Source organism: Lottia gigantea, assembly GCF_000327385.1.
Source record: "Lottia gigantea unplaced genomic scaffold LOTGIsca_21, whole genome shotgun sequence".
In the NCBI taxonomy this organism is placed as follows: Eukaryota; Metazoa; Mollusca; class Gastropoda; family Lottiidae; genus Lottia; species Lottia gigantea.
The window spans coordinates 2119532-2136973 of NW_008708458.1; the positions used below are offsets into that span (position 1 = coordinate 2119532).

At 35.3% G+C, this 17442-nt stretch overlaps 3 protein-coding genes across 3 annotated transcripts; all 3 read left to right on the top strand.

The window, feature by feature from the left end:
* Positions 1-2760: 2760 nt before the first annotated feature.
* Positions 2761-8697, top strand: LOTGIDRAFT_231734 (hypothetical protein; the record flags this gene model as incomplete). The annotated part of the gene is made up of 4 exons (XM_009054192.1): positions 2761-2766; positions 3005-3095; positions 3904-5867; positions 7774-8697. The coding sequence occupies 4 exons, from the start codon at positions 2761-2763 to the stop codon at positions 7852-7854; spliced, it is 2142 nt and encodes a 713-aa protein (XP_009052440.1). The 3' UTR covers positions 7855-8697.
* Positions 8698-9021: 324 nt separating this feature from the next.
* Positions 9022-9735, top strand: LOTGIDRAFT_115500 (hypothetical protein; the record flags this gene model as incomplete). Its single annotated transcript, XM_009054193.1, has 2 exons — positions 9022-9141; positions 9661-9735. Coding segments are annotated over 2 exons (195 nt in total), but the record flags the coding sequence as incomplete, so codon positions are not given.
* Positions 9736-12908: 3173 nt separating this feature from the next.
* LOTGIDRAFT_86585 (hypothetical protein) lies at positions 12909-13352 on the top strand (the record flags this gene model as incomplete). The annotated part of the gene is made up of 1 exon (XM_009054042.1): positions 12909-13352. A coding segment is annotated over one exon (444 nt), but the record flags the coding sequence as incomplete, so codon positions are not given.
* Between the last annotated feature and the right edge of the window lie 4090 nt (positions 13353-17442).

Sequence of the window (17442 nt, forward strand, 5' to 3'; positions counted from 1 at the left end):
CCTAACCTGTACCCTTCAATATAATGAAATAAATGGACCATGTGGGCTAATGAAGACGGGCAACGTCATACAGGGTGCAATGAGGGAAATTTTGCCAGGACAGCGGCACTAGCCTGCTCGTTTCGATTTCCAACTGTCGAAGAATCTTTATCGTGAACAGTTTGTAGCACTTTGGGCTAAGGTGTGGCGATTACATTTAACAATGATATGATTTCTGAGTACAGAGGTACTGATACCCTGACCATCGATCTAAAAAATTCTTAGTGTTAAAACGTCGAGTCTTGTGTCGTGTTTCAGTTTAATTCGATAAAATACAGCTAATCAATGTTGAGATTCTTAAATACAAAGTAAGAAAGGTAAACATCCAACTCAGAAGGTCCCAATATCTGACTTTACATTGTTCCTGTTCTGGAATCACACATCTAATAGGTTAGTGGAATACTGTAGGGAGTCTATTGTGGGTTTAGCATCTTAGTCCATTGAAGAATTTTAGTAGTAGAATTACTATTGCTATTGCTTTAGAAATATTGCTCGATGTCATCTGTCACACCTTCCTACCACGCCGTGGACAGCTCATTGATCTAGATCCGTTCCATCCTTACCTCATATCAGTCAGTCTGGACATATGACCAATACATCGTCTGTTAAACACTGTACATGTAACAATACTATGTTATGATTGATTTAGTGACAATTGGAGAAAAGGTGGGTGTTGTTCTGGAATGTATCACTCCGAAATCAAACTGTTTACCTCCCCTTATTGTTGTTTACGTTAACTGTCGTCTGTTTGCTAATACAATCGTCTGCTGATGACAAATTTTCCGCTATTTACACATTTCATCAAAGGAACTAACAGAGGTTCAAGACAAAGTTTACATGTGATCAACAATATGAGTAAAAAATAACAAGGTTCTTTTGTCGAAGCTGGTATTTGGGTAATTTGTGGAATTTTAAAACAAAGACAAGATGGTTTCCAAGGAAACAAAACACTAACATTGTTGAGACTTTAATCTTTTTATTTGGCACGCGCTACGGAAACGCCACCTAACGTATTTGACTGATTTTGGTAATTTAAAATATTTTTATATAACGAAATTTATTTGAAATCTGAAAATATGGTAAGAATGGAACTTACATTACATTGCACTATGTATTTTAATCTGAAATACGAGAAATGATTGCAAAATAGTATACGAAGTAATAAAATGATTAAGTCACAGGTAGAAAATGTACCATCTTTACGTCGTTTTAATGAAGACGTAAATCCAAATATTGGCAGGTAGATAATATTAAAATACATAAAGCATTAAGCCGCAGAATGTGGAGTACATCTACGATGCAAATGATGTGGTTTTTATATGATTTTTTGCTACCATGTGATTGTTTTATTTTTTTATTAAAAAGTTACCTCATGTTCTGATTATATTTGCTACACTTTACTATTGTCTGTTCCAGTTTTTCAAGTTTATTTTGCTTGTAAAATGTGAATGCTGTAGTGTGTATATTTTGGTTGTCGGTATTGTTTAAACTTTGTGGAGAAACTATTTTGTATTTTTTTGTATTGAGAATGCTTGTTTACCATGGCAACCAGATAAAAAACTAAACTGTTTATTTATTTCATCTCTTTACTTTTATTTCTGCTCCTTTTCTTCTTTCGTCTGCTACAAATTTGCTGTTGTCATAGTTACATCAGGTAGAGTTACGTCATTGGCAGCCGACTGAAGCAGTTTGGAATGTATTTCTGTAATTCAAACCAGTTGTAGAAAAGCGTATATCTATCATACCTGAAAACCCAGGGCCGATAATAGACAGAAATATGAAATATATAGTAATAAATATAACAGTTTAAACATAAGTAAAACATTCTGAATTCATGCTAATCTATCATTGAAGGAGAAATGTTGAAACCTTTCCAAAATATACAATTGAAATATAATATTGTACTACTTAAAAAAAATCCTAGTGTTAGTTTCATATATTTTTGGAAAATTAAAACGAAAATGAGTTTTAAACGTACATCAGAAGAACTGGTCATTCCCTTCAATGACATGGTTAATATTTCGGCCATGTATCGTTACAAGGTCTAACCACAATGATTTACGGGTTTGTTAGCTTGAAATCGCATGTTAACACAATATTGAAGATACAAAAAGCAGGAGGTAAAAATCCATTGACCATCCACTTCTACTGAGTTATCGCTAACACGGGGGTTCAGTTCTGGCATGAGATATTTGGATGTTTCTACAACCACCCCCCCCCCCCCCCCCCTCCATCTCTCCTGTCAGTGTTGGGCGTCGAGTGAGTGGCAAAAGATACTTCGATAGTTGGGAATTGAAAAAGAGAAGGCTAATGCCTCTGTCCTGGCAAGACATGCTTAGATTGCACACTGTATGGCACTACATTTAGATGCAGAAACGTAGGGCGTAAAACACCATTTCATTTTATATTTTTTGTAACATGTGTTTTCTGCTAGTGTGTTTTTAATTTAAATACTCGTGGTGGTCTGAAAAGTAAGTCATCGAAGATTTTCCTTTAATTTTTTACCAAGCTTAGAGTTTTTCTCCTCCTTACTCATTAAACCAGATGTGATGAAGCGAGAGAAAATTCTAATCGAGCAATTTTCTTTGTTATTAGACTTGTTAAAAGATAATAAAAGTACTAGAAATAATTTGTTAGTACTTACATACCTATTAGCGTCTTATTGAAATAACTAAATTGTTATTCTGTGGGGGCAGGATCCATCCTGGTAGTGTAGGTAGAATGAAGGTGTGTGCTCAGGAAGCGGTAAATCAATGCAATGATATGAATCATTCGATCATCCGGTCGCTCTCTACTAATACTACTAGGGGATAATGTTCACGGTAGGGAAAATAATCTACATACGTTAAATCTCTCTCATGAAAGTTTGACTTTTAAGCAAGTTTGCGTTTTCACATTATTACGATCGTTCCTGAAATAGCACCCTAGTTACATTAGCAGTTTTGACATTTTGTCTGTTGTCTAGGTTGAGAGACGATTACGAGGGTCACTGCGACCAGCCTTAAAAGAGAGTCTGAGTGTAGAAGGCGTGGATAGTTGTCCGGCTGTTACACAAAGTAGGCATTGCACGCCCTCAGTGTGCTATTTTCACTATTGCCTTTGTTTACGAAGCTTCCACGTTAACCCCTGGAAGCTTCCCATTGGGTTTCCATTTTCTTCCAGATTAGATTTAACAAAAAAATGGAACAACAACATTGATTGGTTGAAACTAAACACCTGTTTTAAAGTTACTTCTAGAAAGAGCTAATGGAAATTACTTCCATTGTAACAAACAGCTTAGTTAGTCGATGGGTCTAATAGGATATTTAGTCAATGATAACATCCAGTTAATCACCGTTTTTCAATCTAAACTAGGAACTAAAAGCCTATACACCGGTAATGAACTAGCTTTGATTTGTAGACAAGATTGATTGACTGGACTAAACTAGACTATTGTAGATAATGGAGTAATTTACCAGTCTTTTCATACCTCGTTTAACCCTAGTTAACTGTCGTCTGACTAAATCCCAGGTTTATGAAGTCACCGACGATCAGATCGTTATTTGCAGGCAACCGGATTTACAGACTTTATCTATATGGTAGTTTGCGTGTCTGCAATTCCTAGTTTGGCAATTATTTTCAAGAAACTAACAGTCTATAATTTCGAGATCAGATGTTCCGAAGCATTTAAAACAGACAATTTAATACCTTAAGATTCACACAAAACTCACAAACAATACACGTCTACACACTCACACAAATTAGTCTATTTCATGTATTTTATATTCCAAGGGTTGCGTTCCAATTTTAGCTCGAAGATCCAAGAGAATTTCCCCATATTTGTTTAAAACTAGATCTGTATCTTACTTTTTTTTATCATTTCAGATGCCGCCTGGACGACAGACATCGACTTCATGTTTTCTCCGGAAAGGGCCCACATGAGTGACGTCCGGGCAAGCTTCAACGAATCAATGGTCTTCAACGAAACTTACCACGTGCCAGCATCAAGAACGTCATCAACTGGATTACCCAATGGATATTCGGTGTCTATCGCCTTTGTGAATTTTAGTGCCGCTCTTTTAGCGTTGACTGTTAGATATGCCGCAGTTTTCTGGTACACTAATAAAACATTAACGTCCGTTTTCGCGCTACAACTTCTAACTATGACCTTGACTTCCATATTTGACCTTTGTGGATTTTCCGTGTTATATAAAGTATGTTATAATAACCCGTTATATCATAATATCACACTGTCTTTGAGTTGTAGTGCCATAGTGACTTTATATCTAATCGGAGGGTTTGTCGTTCTTGTGTCTACCGTGACCGTCTTTGAATACGGTTCAATGTACTTTCACCAAAAATTTAAAATCGTGGACCGGAAGCACAATCCTGAATCTTACGTGAAACAAACAGTTATCGTCCATAGCGGTTGTCGTGGTTATATCCCTCACACATGCGCAACTGTCTGTTTAGTCTGTATGGCTATTTGTAAAGGACCTGTAGTTTTTGATTTAGTGACTGTATATAGGTTATCCAGTGACAGTTTAGTTTTGACGTGTGTTATTGTGGATGTGTGTTATATGTTATTCTGGATTATGGTGTGGTGTGGTTTAACCGTCAAACAACAGTGGAAGTTTAAAATTCTAGATTATGTGCCTTTAAAGAAACCAGTCTTTATGATCGGAAGTCGAGAAAGCATCGTAAAAAATCCTACTTTCGATTCAAAACGTCTGGAAATGGATATGTTGAACGTTCCGCGAAGTAGGTCACCACTTCCAACTTATGATGGAATTTTGATAGAAACCCACGAGCCTTGTCCGTCAGAGGATGACATCACCACTGAAAATTCTGAAAATCCAAATTTTAATGAAACATTTTCGACTGATTTGGATTCTATGCCATCAGGTGGAGCTCGCAGAAAAACATCGCGAAAAAATGGCGCGCGCGTAACATTTCAAGACACACGAAATAATAGTTTATCCGTGGATGATAGGCGTGCACGTTCTCGGAGTCGCACCCCTGTCATTGTGGAACCGAATCATGTGAATGTTCAGGTTGATGTACACACTCCAAATAACGTACAGAACAAAAACACGGACGACATAGAACAATTGAATCCAACGAACGTGCTATTACGTCAGAATTCCGGATCGACACCCGTACCACGTGACTTTCGGAACAGCCTTGGACTTCGTGAGAATAACCTGAATAACACGTCAGCTTGTAGTGATGAAGCGAGTTTTAGTACAATATCGGATCAACTACCAACTTTAATGTCTTCATTTCGAGATAAAGTAAGAGAATCGTCAAAAGCAGCGAATAATTATAAAGAAAAACGAAACATCCTGGAAAGCTCAGGATCTTTCGGAAATGATGCTACAAAGCCAAATATTGACTCCTTAAAGCGTCGTAGCAAAGGAATAGATCGCCAGAGCGATGACTCTTATTTAAAAGTAAATTTAGAAAACTTAGATTTGAAAAATCATATATGTGACTCGCCGTTACGTGCCGGTGTGACGGACGGACCTATGAGACAAAACAGTAGTTCAGGATTTAGTGACGATAGCAAGTGTAGTTCCTTTAAATCTCCAACAGACTTATCTCCCTCTTCAAACTCTTCAATAAACGGTGGATTAAGTCCAGAAACTGTTCCTACCGGAAGCAATAAACTGACTAATGGTAGACTCGATTATCAAACCGATAAAGACTATTTATTTCCCAGACCCGTCCATTTAATAAATAAAAAACCAGAAATAGGCAGACGTGATTCTGCAAACTATTCTCTGACGTCATCCCAAGATACATCATCCAACGAATCCGATCATGGACAAGGTGGATTATGCAGCCAAGTATGACGTCATTTATTCTGTTTGTGGAGTGTCTATTAATATCATTAAAAATAGAATTTGAATTTTTGTGTTTTGTGTTTATAGATTTTTTGTAATCACCTTGCATGCATTTATAGAACAAATAACTCTGTGTGAAACTCATGATTTGAAGTGATTATTACCATACACTCCTTGAGATTGAACCCATTTGACGGAATGTACCTACTTTCCCTTAAATATTTACAATCCACTAAATAAAATGAATCATGCTCAACAACTTGTATCATTATATTCCAAGGAATAAAATTATTATCAAACAAGGCAAGAGCATGCTATTTTACATATCCAATTCCAGATACCGAAGAATAAAGTTTAGTTTACGTTTTAAATTGTATATCATAGTTATATTTTGTAAATTTGTTTGTTTTATATAATAAGAATGAGATTTTTGTTTAAATGTGTTTGTTTATTTGCGATTTGCTTTGTGTCATATAGCCTAACCCATCTTTATATTCAAGAGCATGGTTTTCTCATTCTATGTGTTTTTTGCATGTAACGTCGATCATTTTATAGTCAAATCCGAGTGGTAAACGTTAGCTTCTGAAATTCAAACGGTATTAAGGCTATTAAGCAATTAAATAATACATGCTTTTTATGTGCTGCATATGTTTGAATATCTAAGTAATCCGCTATCCTTAACTTGAGAATGGTTAATACGGAAATTTTAGAGCGTTAAATTGTCATGGCTTTCTCAAATTGAAATACAGTGTTCATGTCCATTTTCCATGCAATCATTTCATAATGTTTCTGGTTCTACCCTAACAAATAGCTACATGCCTAATCTAAAAATGATGTGCTCAGATCTGGAATGAAAAACATTGAGTAGCACAAGTTGTAAACCGAAGAAGTTATATGATGTGCAAGCCAAGCCATAAATAAATCATTGACTCTACATATTCATGATCACAGTTCTTTCGATAAAGGGGAAACAACTCTTATGAATTGAAATCAAGAAATACTACAGACTAAATTGTATTCAAATGAATTTCTTCATAACTTCGGAGGATCACCATCTTGAACATGACTGAGGAGGGTACCAAAAATGAAAGGTGTCTCTCCGAGGCGAGACCCAAAGGGCTAAAGCCTCTTCAGGCCAGAGACCCCCCAGAAGTCCATAAATTTCAGATGACCAAAGGTGAATTTTGAACATTTAGGGATTTATACTTCATTCAAAATAACTATCAATGACCATCCCCCAAATACGCTACTGGGGGTCATACTTATTTTACTACGTATTTCCAGACGTAATTAAATGACCCATTACAGAATAAAAATAAATATCTTTGGATTAATTTTATATATGGCAAGGCGATGCACAATTTTCTTGATGGTATAACATGAAAACAAAATTATTCCGGATTCAACTCACTGGCTATATGACGTATCTTCTCTGATACAAATTCAACCCAATGTTTATCCAGTATTAGTTATTGTACTCTATGAATATTTCAGAGCGCTGTATGTAGTAAATGATGGTGTCATAATTTTCATATTGGCTTTACATTATTGAAACTATGTTGTTAATATCACGATTTATATCCCATATCGGTGTTATACAGTATATATCGACAATAAATCGTAAAGATGAGTGGTATATTGTCAATATTGGTGATCTTTAGTTCATTTATGTGATATATTGCCAATATTGCGATAATTTCTTTAAAATTAGCAGTAAAATTGTGTTCTGTGTTCTGCTTTTGACACATTTCACGTTTTTGACGGCATCACAAACAATAAATAATTCTACATCTCACAGAAGAAACTTCGCATAATTTTCAAGCTCTTATACGTTATAATTTTATTATAAATGAATTAAGCAAGGTAAAGTTTGTCTCTATTTCTAACATAGCCTTTTCTCTTCTTTCAGAAACAGAACGGAATTCTGAAAACCACTCCTACAACATCAATTACCACTCCGATTTCATCTCCGACTATTCTTTCTACATGAAGTTGAAAGGTATCATAACAGAGAAGACAAGTTAAGACATGAAGGTTGAAATCGAAAGTTTCAATGGGAGAACGTGTTTTTATAGTTTTTATATTTCTGTAAACCGTTTGAATGTTTGAACCACAAATTGAAACCGTGTTTTTATCAGACTGTTGGATTAGTTATAAGTGTGGTGAATGATTGAAGTGAGGATATATCATTTGGATTGTTTGTTTTATTAAAATAGTGCACTGTGGACATTTTCTTTGGTATTTTTACAACTTGTGCAATCTACTGGAACTTTTGAATTTTTATTGATTGAAAAAGGTTGTCGAGAACGTAACCATTATAACAATAGAATTGGCCTATTGTAACTGTTATAAGGGCGTTTAAGAACTTACTAATACTTCAAATATAGGGCTTCATAATCTGATGCTGGACTGTTTTCCATCGAGACTTTCCCACAGGTCTTCTAGCGCACACCTTACAATTCATTTTATTCCTATCTAGAAGTGTTCTAGGTTTGCTACTCGATGTTTCGTTAACTTTTATCGTGTCTTCTACTTTGACTAATCCGGAGTTGAATGCTTTCTCAAGCCATGTCGAATGGTTCAGAATCCCTACAGCAATCTAAATACAAATTAAAAGCAGGTTGTACAATTGCTTTCATATCCTTAACCTAACAATTTGTCCATAAACGAGAGTATAAATATATTCTAAATAATTTATTAATTATATTGTGTCTAATGTTTGTTTATTTCATTTTGTTTGTTTGTTTGTTTTTTATTTCATGGCAAAAGATTGACTGGTGCTTTATTTAAAAGATTGAAAATTAAACTATTAAGACATAACTGTCTCTCAATCAAAAGACAAAGAGTTATCTTTATGTGGAACCAAATGCGTTTTATGGTAATGCAACAATTTGAGGGTTTATGATTGACAGTGGTCACCTTAAGGCGATGCAACCACTCAGATGCTGATGTTAAGATAACTTTAAGTTTTAAAACGGCATATACACTATCCATTAAGCATAAGCAACTCAGGAATCCTCAAAGATTTGTCAGAACTGTTTCTATTGCATAAATAAATTTTGGTTTAATCACATACAGCAACTAAAACACTTAAAACAACACTGGACAAATTACATACCAGCACACAATAACAGCTCAACAAGCAGTTTACATTAGCATCTCACATTCGCAGCTCACACTCGCAGCTCACTCTAACTGCACACACTCGCAGCTTATACTAACAGCTCACACCCACAGTACACACAGCCAGCTCACACTAGCAGTTTACACTAGCAGCGTACTCTAGCAGCTCACTGTAACAGCTCACTCTAACAGTTTACAATAGCAGCTCGCACTAGCAGCTTACATTCGTAACTTACACTCGCAGATCACACTCGCAGCTTGCACTCGCAGCTCACACTAGCAGCTTACTCTAGCAGTTCACGCTCGCAGCTCACACTAGCAGCTAACTCTAGCAGCTTACTCTCGCAGCTCACACTAGCAGCTCAGTCTAGCAGCTAACTCTAGCAGCTCACTCTAGCAGCTAACTCTAGCAGCTCACTCTAGCAGTTCACACTAGCAGCTCACACTAGTAGCTCACACTAGCAGCTCACTCTAGCAGCTTACTCTCACAGCTCACACTAGCAGCTCACTCTAGCAGTTTACACTCGCATCTCACACTAGCAGCTTACTCTAGCTGCTCACACTAGCAGCTCGCACTAGCAGCTCACTCTAGCAGCTCACTCTAGCAGTTCACACTAGCAGCTCACTCTAGCAGTTCACACTAGCAGTTCACACTAGCAGCTAACTCTAGCAGCTAACTTTAGCAGTTCACACTCGCAGCTCACACCAGCAGCTCACTCTAGCAAATCACACTCGCAGCTCACACTAGCAGCTCACACTCGCAGCTCACTCTAGTAGCTAACTCTAGCAGCTCACTCTAGCAGCCTACACTAGCAGCTCGCACTAGCAGCTTACACTCGAAGCTTACACTTGCAGCTCACACTAACAGCTTAAACAGAGTGTGTTCGTATCCGTATGAATTATTAATAATAATAGATCATGAACATGAGAGTATGACAGGTATTATGGATGCGCATGAACAATCAGTGTAGAAAATCTGAAAGGTATAGTCTTTGAATATCACATACACGAGCTTGATGTCTTGTGTATATAATTGCATTAAATCAAAGTGTTTGATGACGTCACTAATCGTGATATTATGTCTTGAAACTAATCGTGATATAATAAAACATATTTTGCAATTTATGACGACAGCAAACACATAGTTTTAGATGAATTGCAGAAACCATAAACGTCAGATAAAAAGTAGGAATGGTTCAAGTGTACCCGATACACATAATTTTTTTTAGAAAACTTCTTTACAATCCCTTTAATGCGAGAAAGAAAAATCAAATGATCGAATTTCGAGGTTCAAGGGAGTGCGCAGGAATCTGATATTCTATTGTCAATTTGTTCAAAGAGATATTATATATTATATGATATGCATGGATTATATTTACAGTCCATCAATCATTATCGCAAGTTTTCCGATATACTTTCAATATGGTCGTCTGAATGATTATTTTAGTTTTGAGGATTATACGGAGCTGCATGTCAACATTGATGCAGATAGCTGAAATTGAGCTTTATCAACTCGTAAAAAATTCAAATGAGGTGTCAAAAAAATATATATTTTATATGGTTGCCTCGATGCTTACGATGGTCTCGTGTCATCTATCAGCCCTTGTGTGCCGCTCTTACATATTACTGATTTCATAATCTTGAAAAATGGTCCTGTCCATCTTTTCCGTAGCATTGTTAGCAGCATGTTGTGCATTGCCAATAGATTGTTTCCTCGGTTCTGCCCTTTTTTTTTAGAGTTTGAAGCCATTGTTGCTAAGAATGCCATTAGGTTTCGGAATACAGATGGTCATATATTATTGTATTACAGGCACTGACAAATATTTATTATTCTGTTATTATTAAAGGTTGTTCTAATAATGCGACCCAATGTGCATTAATATCTTTGCTTCAATTTATCTCCGCCTCCATTAGCCCACATGGTGCAGAAAAGTAGGCCGTAAAACTCAATTCATTTCTCAAATTTATTCCAGTACGCAGTAATTTCGGGAATGTGATTTTATACTGCAAATTGCCAACATCACGATACAGTTTCAATTGGAAGTCATATGAAAATTAATAAAATAAGATGTTATTTGTACACATTTATTTCGCAGTTAATATTTTCAAACATGGTGTTCTGACTAAGTAAAACAAATTCATGTACATCAAAAAGAAATAAACCCAAATTATCTTATAATTAGTAAAATACATAGATAGCGTTTCACAGCAATATGGTTAAATTTACAGACTGTTCAACATATATTGCTTAAAAATCAAAATTGAATTTAACACGTTCATTCATTCTCTTTTATTTTAAATATTTCTTTTCGAAATTAAGGTACTCAGTACAGATCATTGGTGAAAAGTGTAACACAATGTTCATTAAAAAATGATCGGATAAATCCGTTCATTGTTGGCGGAATTCATAAAAATCACTTTCTAAATCCATATTTATTACCCAGGAATGGATGTACCTTTAGTGGGATATATTTAATCTGAAGGAACCTGCAAATAAATACAAAATGTCATATTTTGAGCACAGTTTTCCTGATTTAAACATCTTGGTGGATACTGTTCCTATATAAACTAACTATCAAAAAAAAGTAAGCATTCCATGATTAAACAAATGGAAAACCAAACAGCAGAAAGAGAGGTAGGGAATTCTATTTTACTACAGTATATGAATATTACAAATATTTAGGTTTTAAAGTGATATTGCACATATGGTCACCACTGCGCATAAAAGGTATTCCTTGGAAAATGACACTCATGTATCTGGTATTTCCTCACAATATATCAATGCAGTATCACCAACTACCTATAATACAACACAACACTAACCTACCTAATACGACTTGTACTACAACACAACACTAACTTATCTAATATTACTTATATTACAACACAGCTACCTAATACTCATTATTCTACAACACAACAGGCACTAACCTACCTCATACTTCTTAAATTATATTACAACACGGCACTAACCCACCTACCTAATACTCATTATTCTACAACACAACAGGCACTAACCTACCTCATACTTCTTAAATTATATTACAACACGGCACTAACCCACCTACCTAATACTTATTATTCTACAACACAACACTATTTGCCGACCAAACGCCAAGTCTCTGAGTTTTATCCATCCGGCAATGAAAACCTGAGCCGTCGGCGAGAATATCAAATCCCTTAACCAGACATGACTCTGTAAAGTGACCCAGGTTCTGATCCGCCACTACCAAACCACCCTCCCTCCATGAGAAGCTCTTCACCGTCTTAACCAAGTCATTTCCTGCAGTCAACAGTTTCCCTGTCTTGGGCCCATCGCTCCTATGGAAAACGCCTTTCTCGGTCTGTTATTACCAAATTATACAAACTACCCATTTCCTTACTATTCAAGAGCTAAATGTAATTTCAGAATCTTACCTACGATATTTCTGTATTGTTCCTTTTCGTAAATGCCATAATTCCAAAATGCCCTTGAACGAAATCATTTTCATCTACATATTTATTTGACAAAATACATTGCCTTGACAATCCGTTGTAGGTAAACGATAAACAATTGCTTTCTTTCAAACATATAATTGCACATTCTAATTTCGACCTGGGGCCATACAAAAATTTGGTATGTTCCTTCATGTACCCTTCTTTTCCAACTAAAATGTAATTTCTGGACCTTTGAGCTAAAGTGAACTGAGTCATTCCAATGTATACAATCAGCATCAACAACATCCATCTTACAGCCATTGTAGACAGCAAGTGAAGGTTCGTTAGAAAAGTCTTACTGGCTTGTAACACTACACAAGTGACTTATAATATCATATATTAATATTCCATGCTTGGGTGATTGATTGGGATTTAGACCGATAATTTGCTCATTTTTACCAAACCCGATGATACATAACCTGTCACAAATATTTACCTATCTATATTCTAAATACCTGCTCTACAATACATCACAAATACTTACCTATCTGTATTCTAAATACCTGTTCTACAATACATCACAAATACTTACCTATCTATATTCTAAATACCTGTTCTACAATATATCACAAATACTTACCTATCTATATTCTAAATACCTGTTCTACAATATATCACAAATACTTACCTATCTATATTCTAAATACCTGTTCTACAATACATCACAAATACTTACCTATCTATATTCTAAATACCTGTTCTACAATATATCACAAATACTTACCTATCTATATTCTAAATACCTGTTCTACAATACATCACAAATACTTACCTATCTATATTCTAAATACCTGTTCTACAATATATCACAAATACTTACCTATCTATATTCTAAATACCTGTTCTACAATATATCACAGTTATTTATCTATCCATATTCTTATTACCTATTTACAAATAACTAATTCTATAATGTTATATAGACTTGACAATTAACTGACAGTTACAACACTTTCCGAAAATAGAAATCATTGGGTGCATTTGATTATTAGCATGATGAAACCTCGACATCATTGTCAATCACCGGCACCTTACCCGAGAGACAACAGCTTCATTGTTAATCATCAACACCAAACCCGACAGAAAGACAAGAGCTGAATTTACAGTCATCAGTACCATACCCGACAGAAAGGCAACAGCTTCACTGACAATCACCAACACTATAACGGAGAGTCAGACAACAGCTTTGTGGATAATCACCAACACCATATCCGAGAGAAGGACAACAGCTTACTGGACAATCACCAGTACCATACACGACAGAAAGACAACAGCTTACTGGACAATCACCGGCACCATACCAGAGAGTCAGACAACAGCTTACTTGACAATCACCAACACAATACCCGAGAGAAAGACGGCAAATGGATTTACAATCATCAGTACCATACCTGACAGAAAGACAACAGCCTCATTGACAATCATCAACACTATAACGGAGTGTCAGACAGCAGCTTACTGGACAATCACCAACACCATACCCGACAGAAAGACAACAGCTTCATTGACAATCACCAAGACTATAACGGAGTGTCAGACAGCAGCTTACTGGACAATCACCAACACCATACCCGACAGAAAGACAACAGCTTCATTAACAATCACCAACACTATGACGGAGAGTCAGACAATAGCTTACTGGACAAACACCACCACCATACTCGAAAGAAAGACAGCAGCTTCAATGTTTATCATCAAAACCATATCGGAGAGTCAGACAACAGCTAACTGGACAATCACCAACAACATACCCGAGAGAAAGACGGCAGCTTACTGAACAATCACCAACACCATACCCGAGAGAAAGACGGCAGGTAGATTTACAATCATCAGTACCATACCCGACAGAAAGACAACAGCCTCATTGACGATCACCAACAATATAACGGAGTGTCAGAAAGCAGCTTACTGGACAATCACCATCACCATACCCGACAGAAAGACAACAGCTTCATTGACAATTACCAACACTATAAAGGAGAGTCAGACAATAGCTTACTGGACAAACACCACCACCATACTCGAAAGAAAGACAGCAGCTTCAATGTTAATCATCAAAACCAAACCGGAGAGTCAGACAACAGCTAACTGGACACTCACCAACACCATACCCGAGAGAAAGACAGCAGCTTCATAGACAATCACCAACATCATACCGGACAGAATACTACTGCACTTCGTTATTGTAAATCTAAATACTGTTTAAAAAAGTATATAAACTCAAGTATATTAACTCAGATATTCACTTGATAGATAAAATTCCATATCCATGCAGTTTAAAAGTGTAAAATACGTCCTTTCGGACAGGTTCTTGCAAAGGTTCTCCCCTTGCACCTGCCTCAAAACTTCGGACACGCCAACTTAATCTTTATCTTGGGATATCTTGCATGTGGATAATAACGTCATATTTTGTTTTGCTCTAATTAACAGGTTCTGAATGCCTATTGTCTCGACCACTAAATTCATTAAAATTAAACGACACAAATCAAATTAAACCGATCAAGTTTGTAGAATTCTTAAAAATCGTTAGACATAACAGACATGATTACATTACCAGCAACACAACTTAAAAAGAGTCTCACATGCTATACTTGATAGGGGAATGATTCGTTTCATTTGTTAAAGAAATTAACTGGACCACATTTATAACAAATTCGTAAAATTGGGTTTGTTTGTCTTCAGAGCTTCAGAATTTACTTGCATAAAATGTTGACATGCTATTTCAGTTGTGTCAAATCAGTTTCCATTCATGCCGAACTCGTCTAATACATGTAATATGCAGATCCTGGTTTAAGCTCTGCAATGATTACATCGGTTAGTGAGTTGAGCTCTGTCCATACAAAAATGCTAGTCAAGTGTCAAGTGATAGGGATATTTTATCGATGTTTTTGTCAAGCTCTATCAATATATTACATCATTTTCATTCTTGTCGAGCTCTGTCAATATATTACATTAGTCTTATTCTAGTCTGGCTCTGTTAATATATTACATCAGTCTCATTCTTGTCGAGCTCTGTCAATATATTACATTAGTCTTATTCTAGTCTGGCTCTGTTAATATATTACATCAGTCTCATTCTTGTCTAGCTGTATCAATATATTATAATAGTCTCATTCTTGTCGAGCTCTAAAAATATATTACATTAGTCTTATTCTAGTCTGGCTCTGTTAATATATTATAACAGTCTCATTCTTGTCGAGCTCTGTCAATATATTACATTAGTCTTATTCTAGTCTGGCTCTGTTAATACATTATAATAGTCTCATTCTTGTCTAGCTCTATCAATACATTATAATAGTCTCATTCTAGTCGAGCTCTATCAATATATTATAATAGTCTCATTCTAGTCTAGCTCTATCAATATATTATAATAGTCTCATTCTAGTCTAGCTCTATCAATACATTACAATAGTCTCATTCTAGTCAAGCTCTATCAATATATTATAATAGTGTCATTCTAGTCTAGCTCTATCAATACATTATAATAGTCTCATTCTAGTCTAGCTCTATCAATATATTATAATAGTGTCATTCTTGTCTAGCTCTTTCAATATATTATAATAGTCTCATTCTTGTCAAGCTCTATCAATACATTATAATAGTCTCTTCTTGTCTAGCTCTATCAATACATTATAATAGTCGCATTCTTGTCTAGCTCTATCAATATATCATAATAGTCTCGTTCTTGTCAAGCAAGTCCAAAGTCAATTCAGTTGATACTCTCTCTGAGTGATAAATAATTTACTGGAGATATGATACAAATCACACAATATTGGTCTGAATTTTATTTTGTTGTGAGTCATTTCCCTTTAATGGTTCCATGAACTTTCCCTTGTTAAGTCAGTTCACTAAAAATTGTTTATTTTCAAATAGATCGGCTAAACACCCTCCACAAATAACTAACAGTTTCCTTCCTGTTGACGTAGGTTTTATGCTGATTCATGAAGATAATAAATAATAAATTATTATCTTCATGAATCATTACCCATTATAGTACAGCTTCCATCCTAATGTTCGGTTACGCCTATTCATTGTCGCATACTAGAGTTATGTATATCTGCCGAGCAAGAATCATTCGAAATAGTATGATCGGCCGGTAGCACTCCGGGAATTCTATGATCATGTCCTGGCATCAGATTATAAACTTAATTGACCCCCTTCAGACAGCAGGCGATACATTTTTATGGTGCCAAACGCTTCAACTCCAAAAGTAAATCAACTTAGAAATATGTAATTGAATTACATGTATATAAAAACAAAACAATTTAATATTTTCCTTTTTTTTTCAAATATATCAGAATTTCAAATTGACAAATTTCAGAATAAAAATAACTGAGTCGAATAATTTGAGATGAAAATTACAACGTTCCAGACAAATTGCCAATGAAAATAAATAGAAAGGAATAAAAAAAAATCTGTTGCTGTCAAAATTTTGATGTGAAACGTCGACTAATTATTGTAATTATTGAGAAAGCTGAGAAATTATGGTATATTTCAATAGTCGGTTTACAAAGTTTAATCTCTTTCTTCGTCTGAGTTGTTTCTATTCTTTCAAACATGAATTCTTGGTATTTCCACTTTCTTTAATTCACTATAATCTTGTTTCTTGCTTGAATAAAATTGCATTATTCCAAAAGATACAGTCTGGAAACAATATTTTAGGAATGTTTCTAAGAAAAAAATTCTGCGAAAATAAAAATTCACATTATTTAATTTATTATTCGCGTAATCCAAGTAAATTGCAGAAGTATTTCTGATTATTATTCGTTTCATGTATGTTCCTGTATAATTTTATGTTACATAAAAGATGCCACTTTGTGAATAGATTGTCAAGTAGAATTCATTTCTCAGATTTCACACAACTTTAATGAATTTTTAGAGGACAGTTTGACCAGCAATCTCATTAAAATTCAGATTTCGATATTTCTTTTTTCATATTTATTCTATGGAGAACTCCACTAATGATCTTAAGAAATTA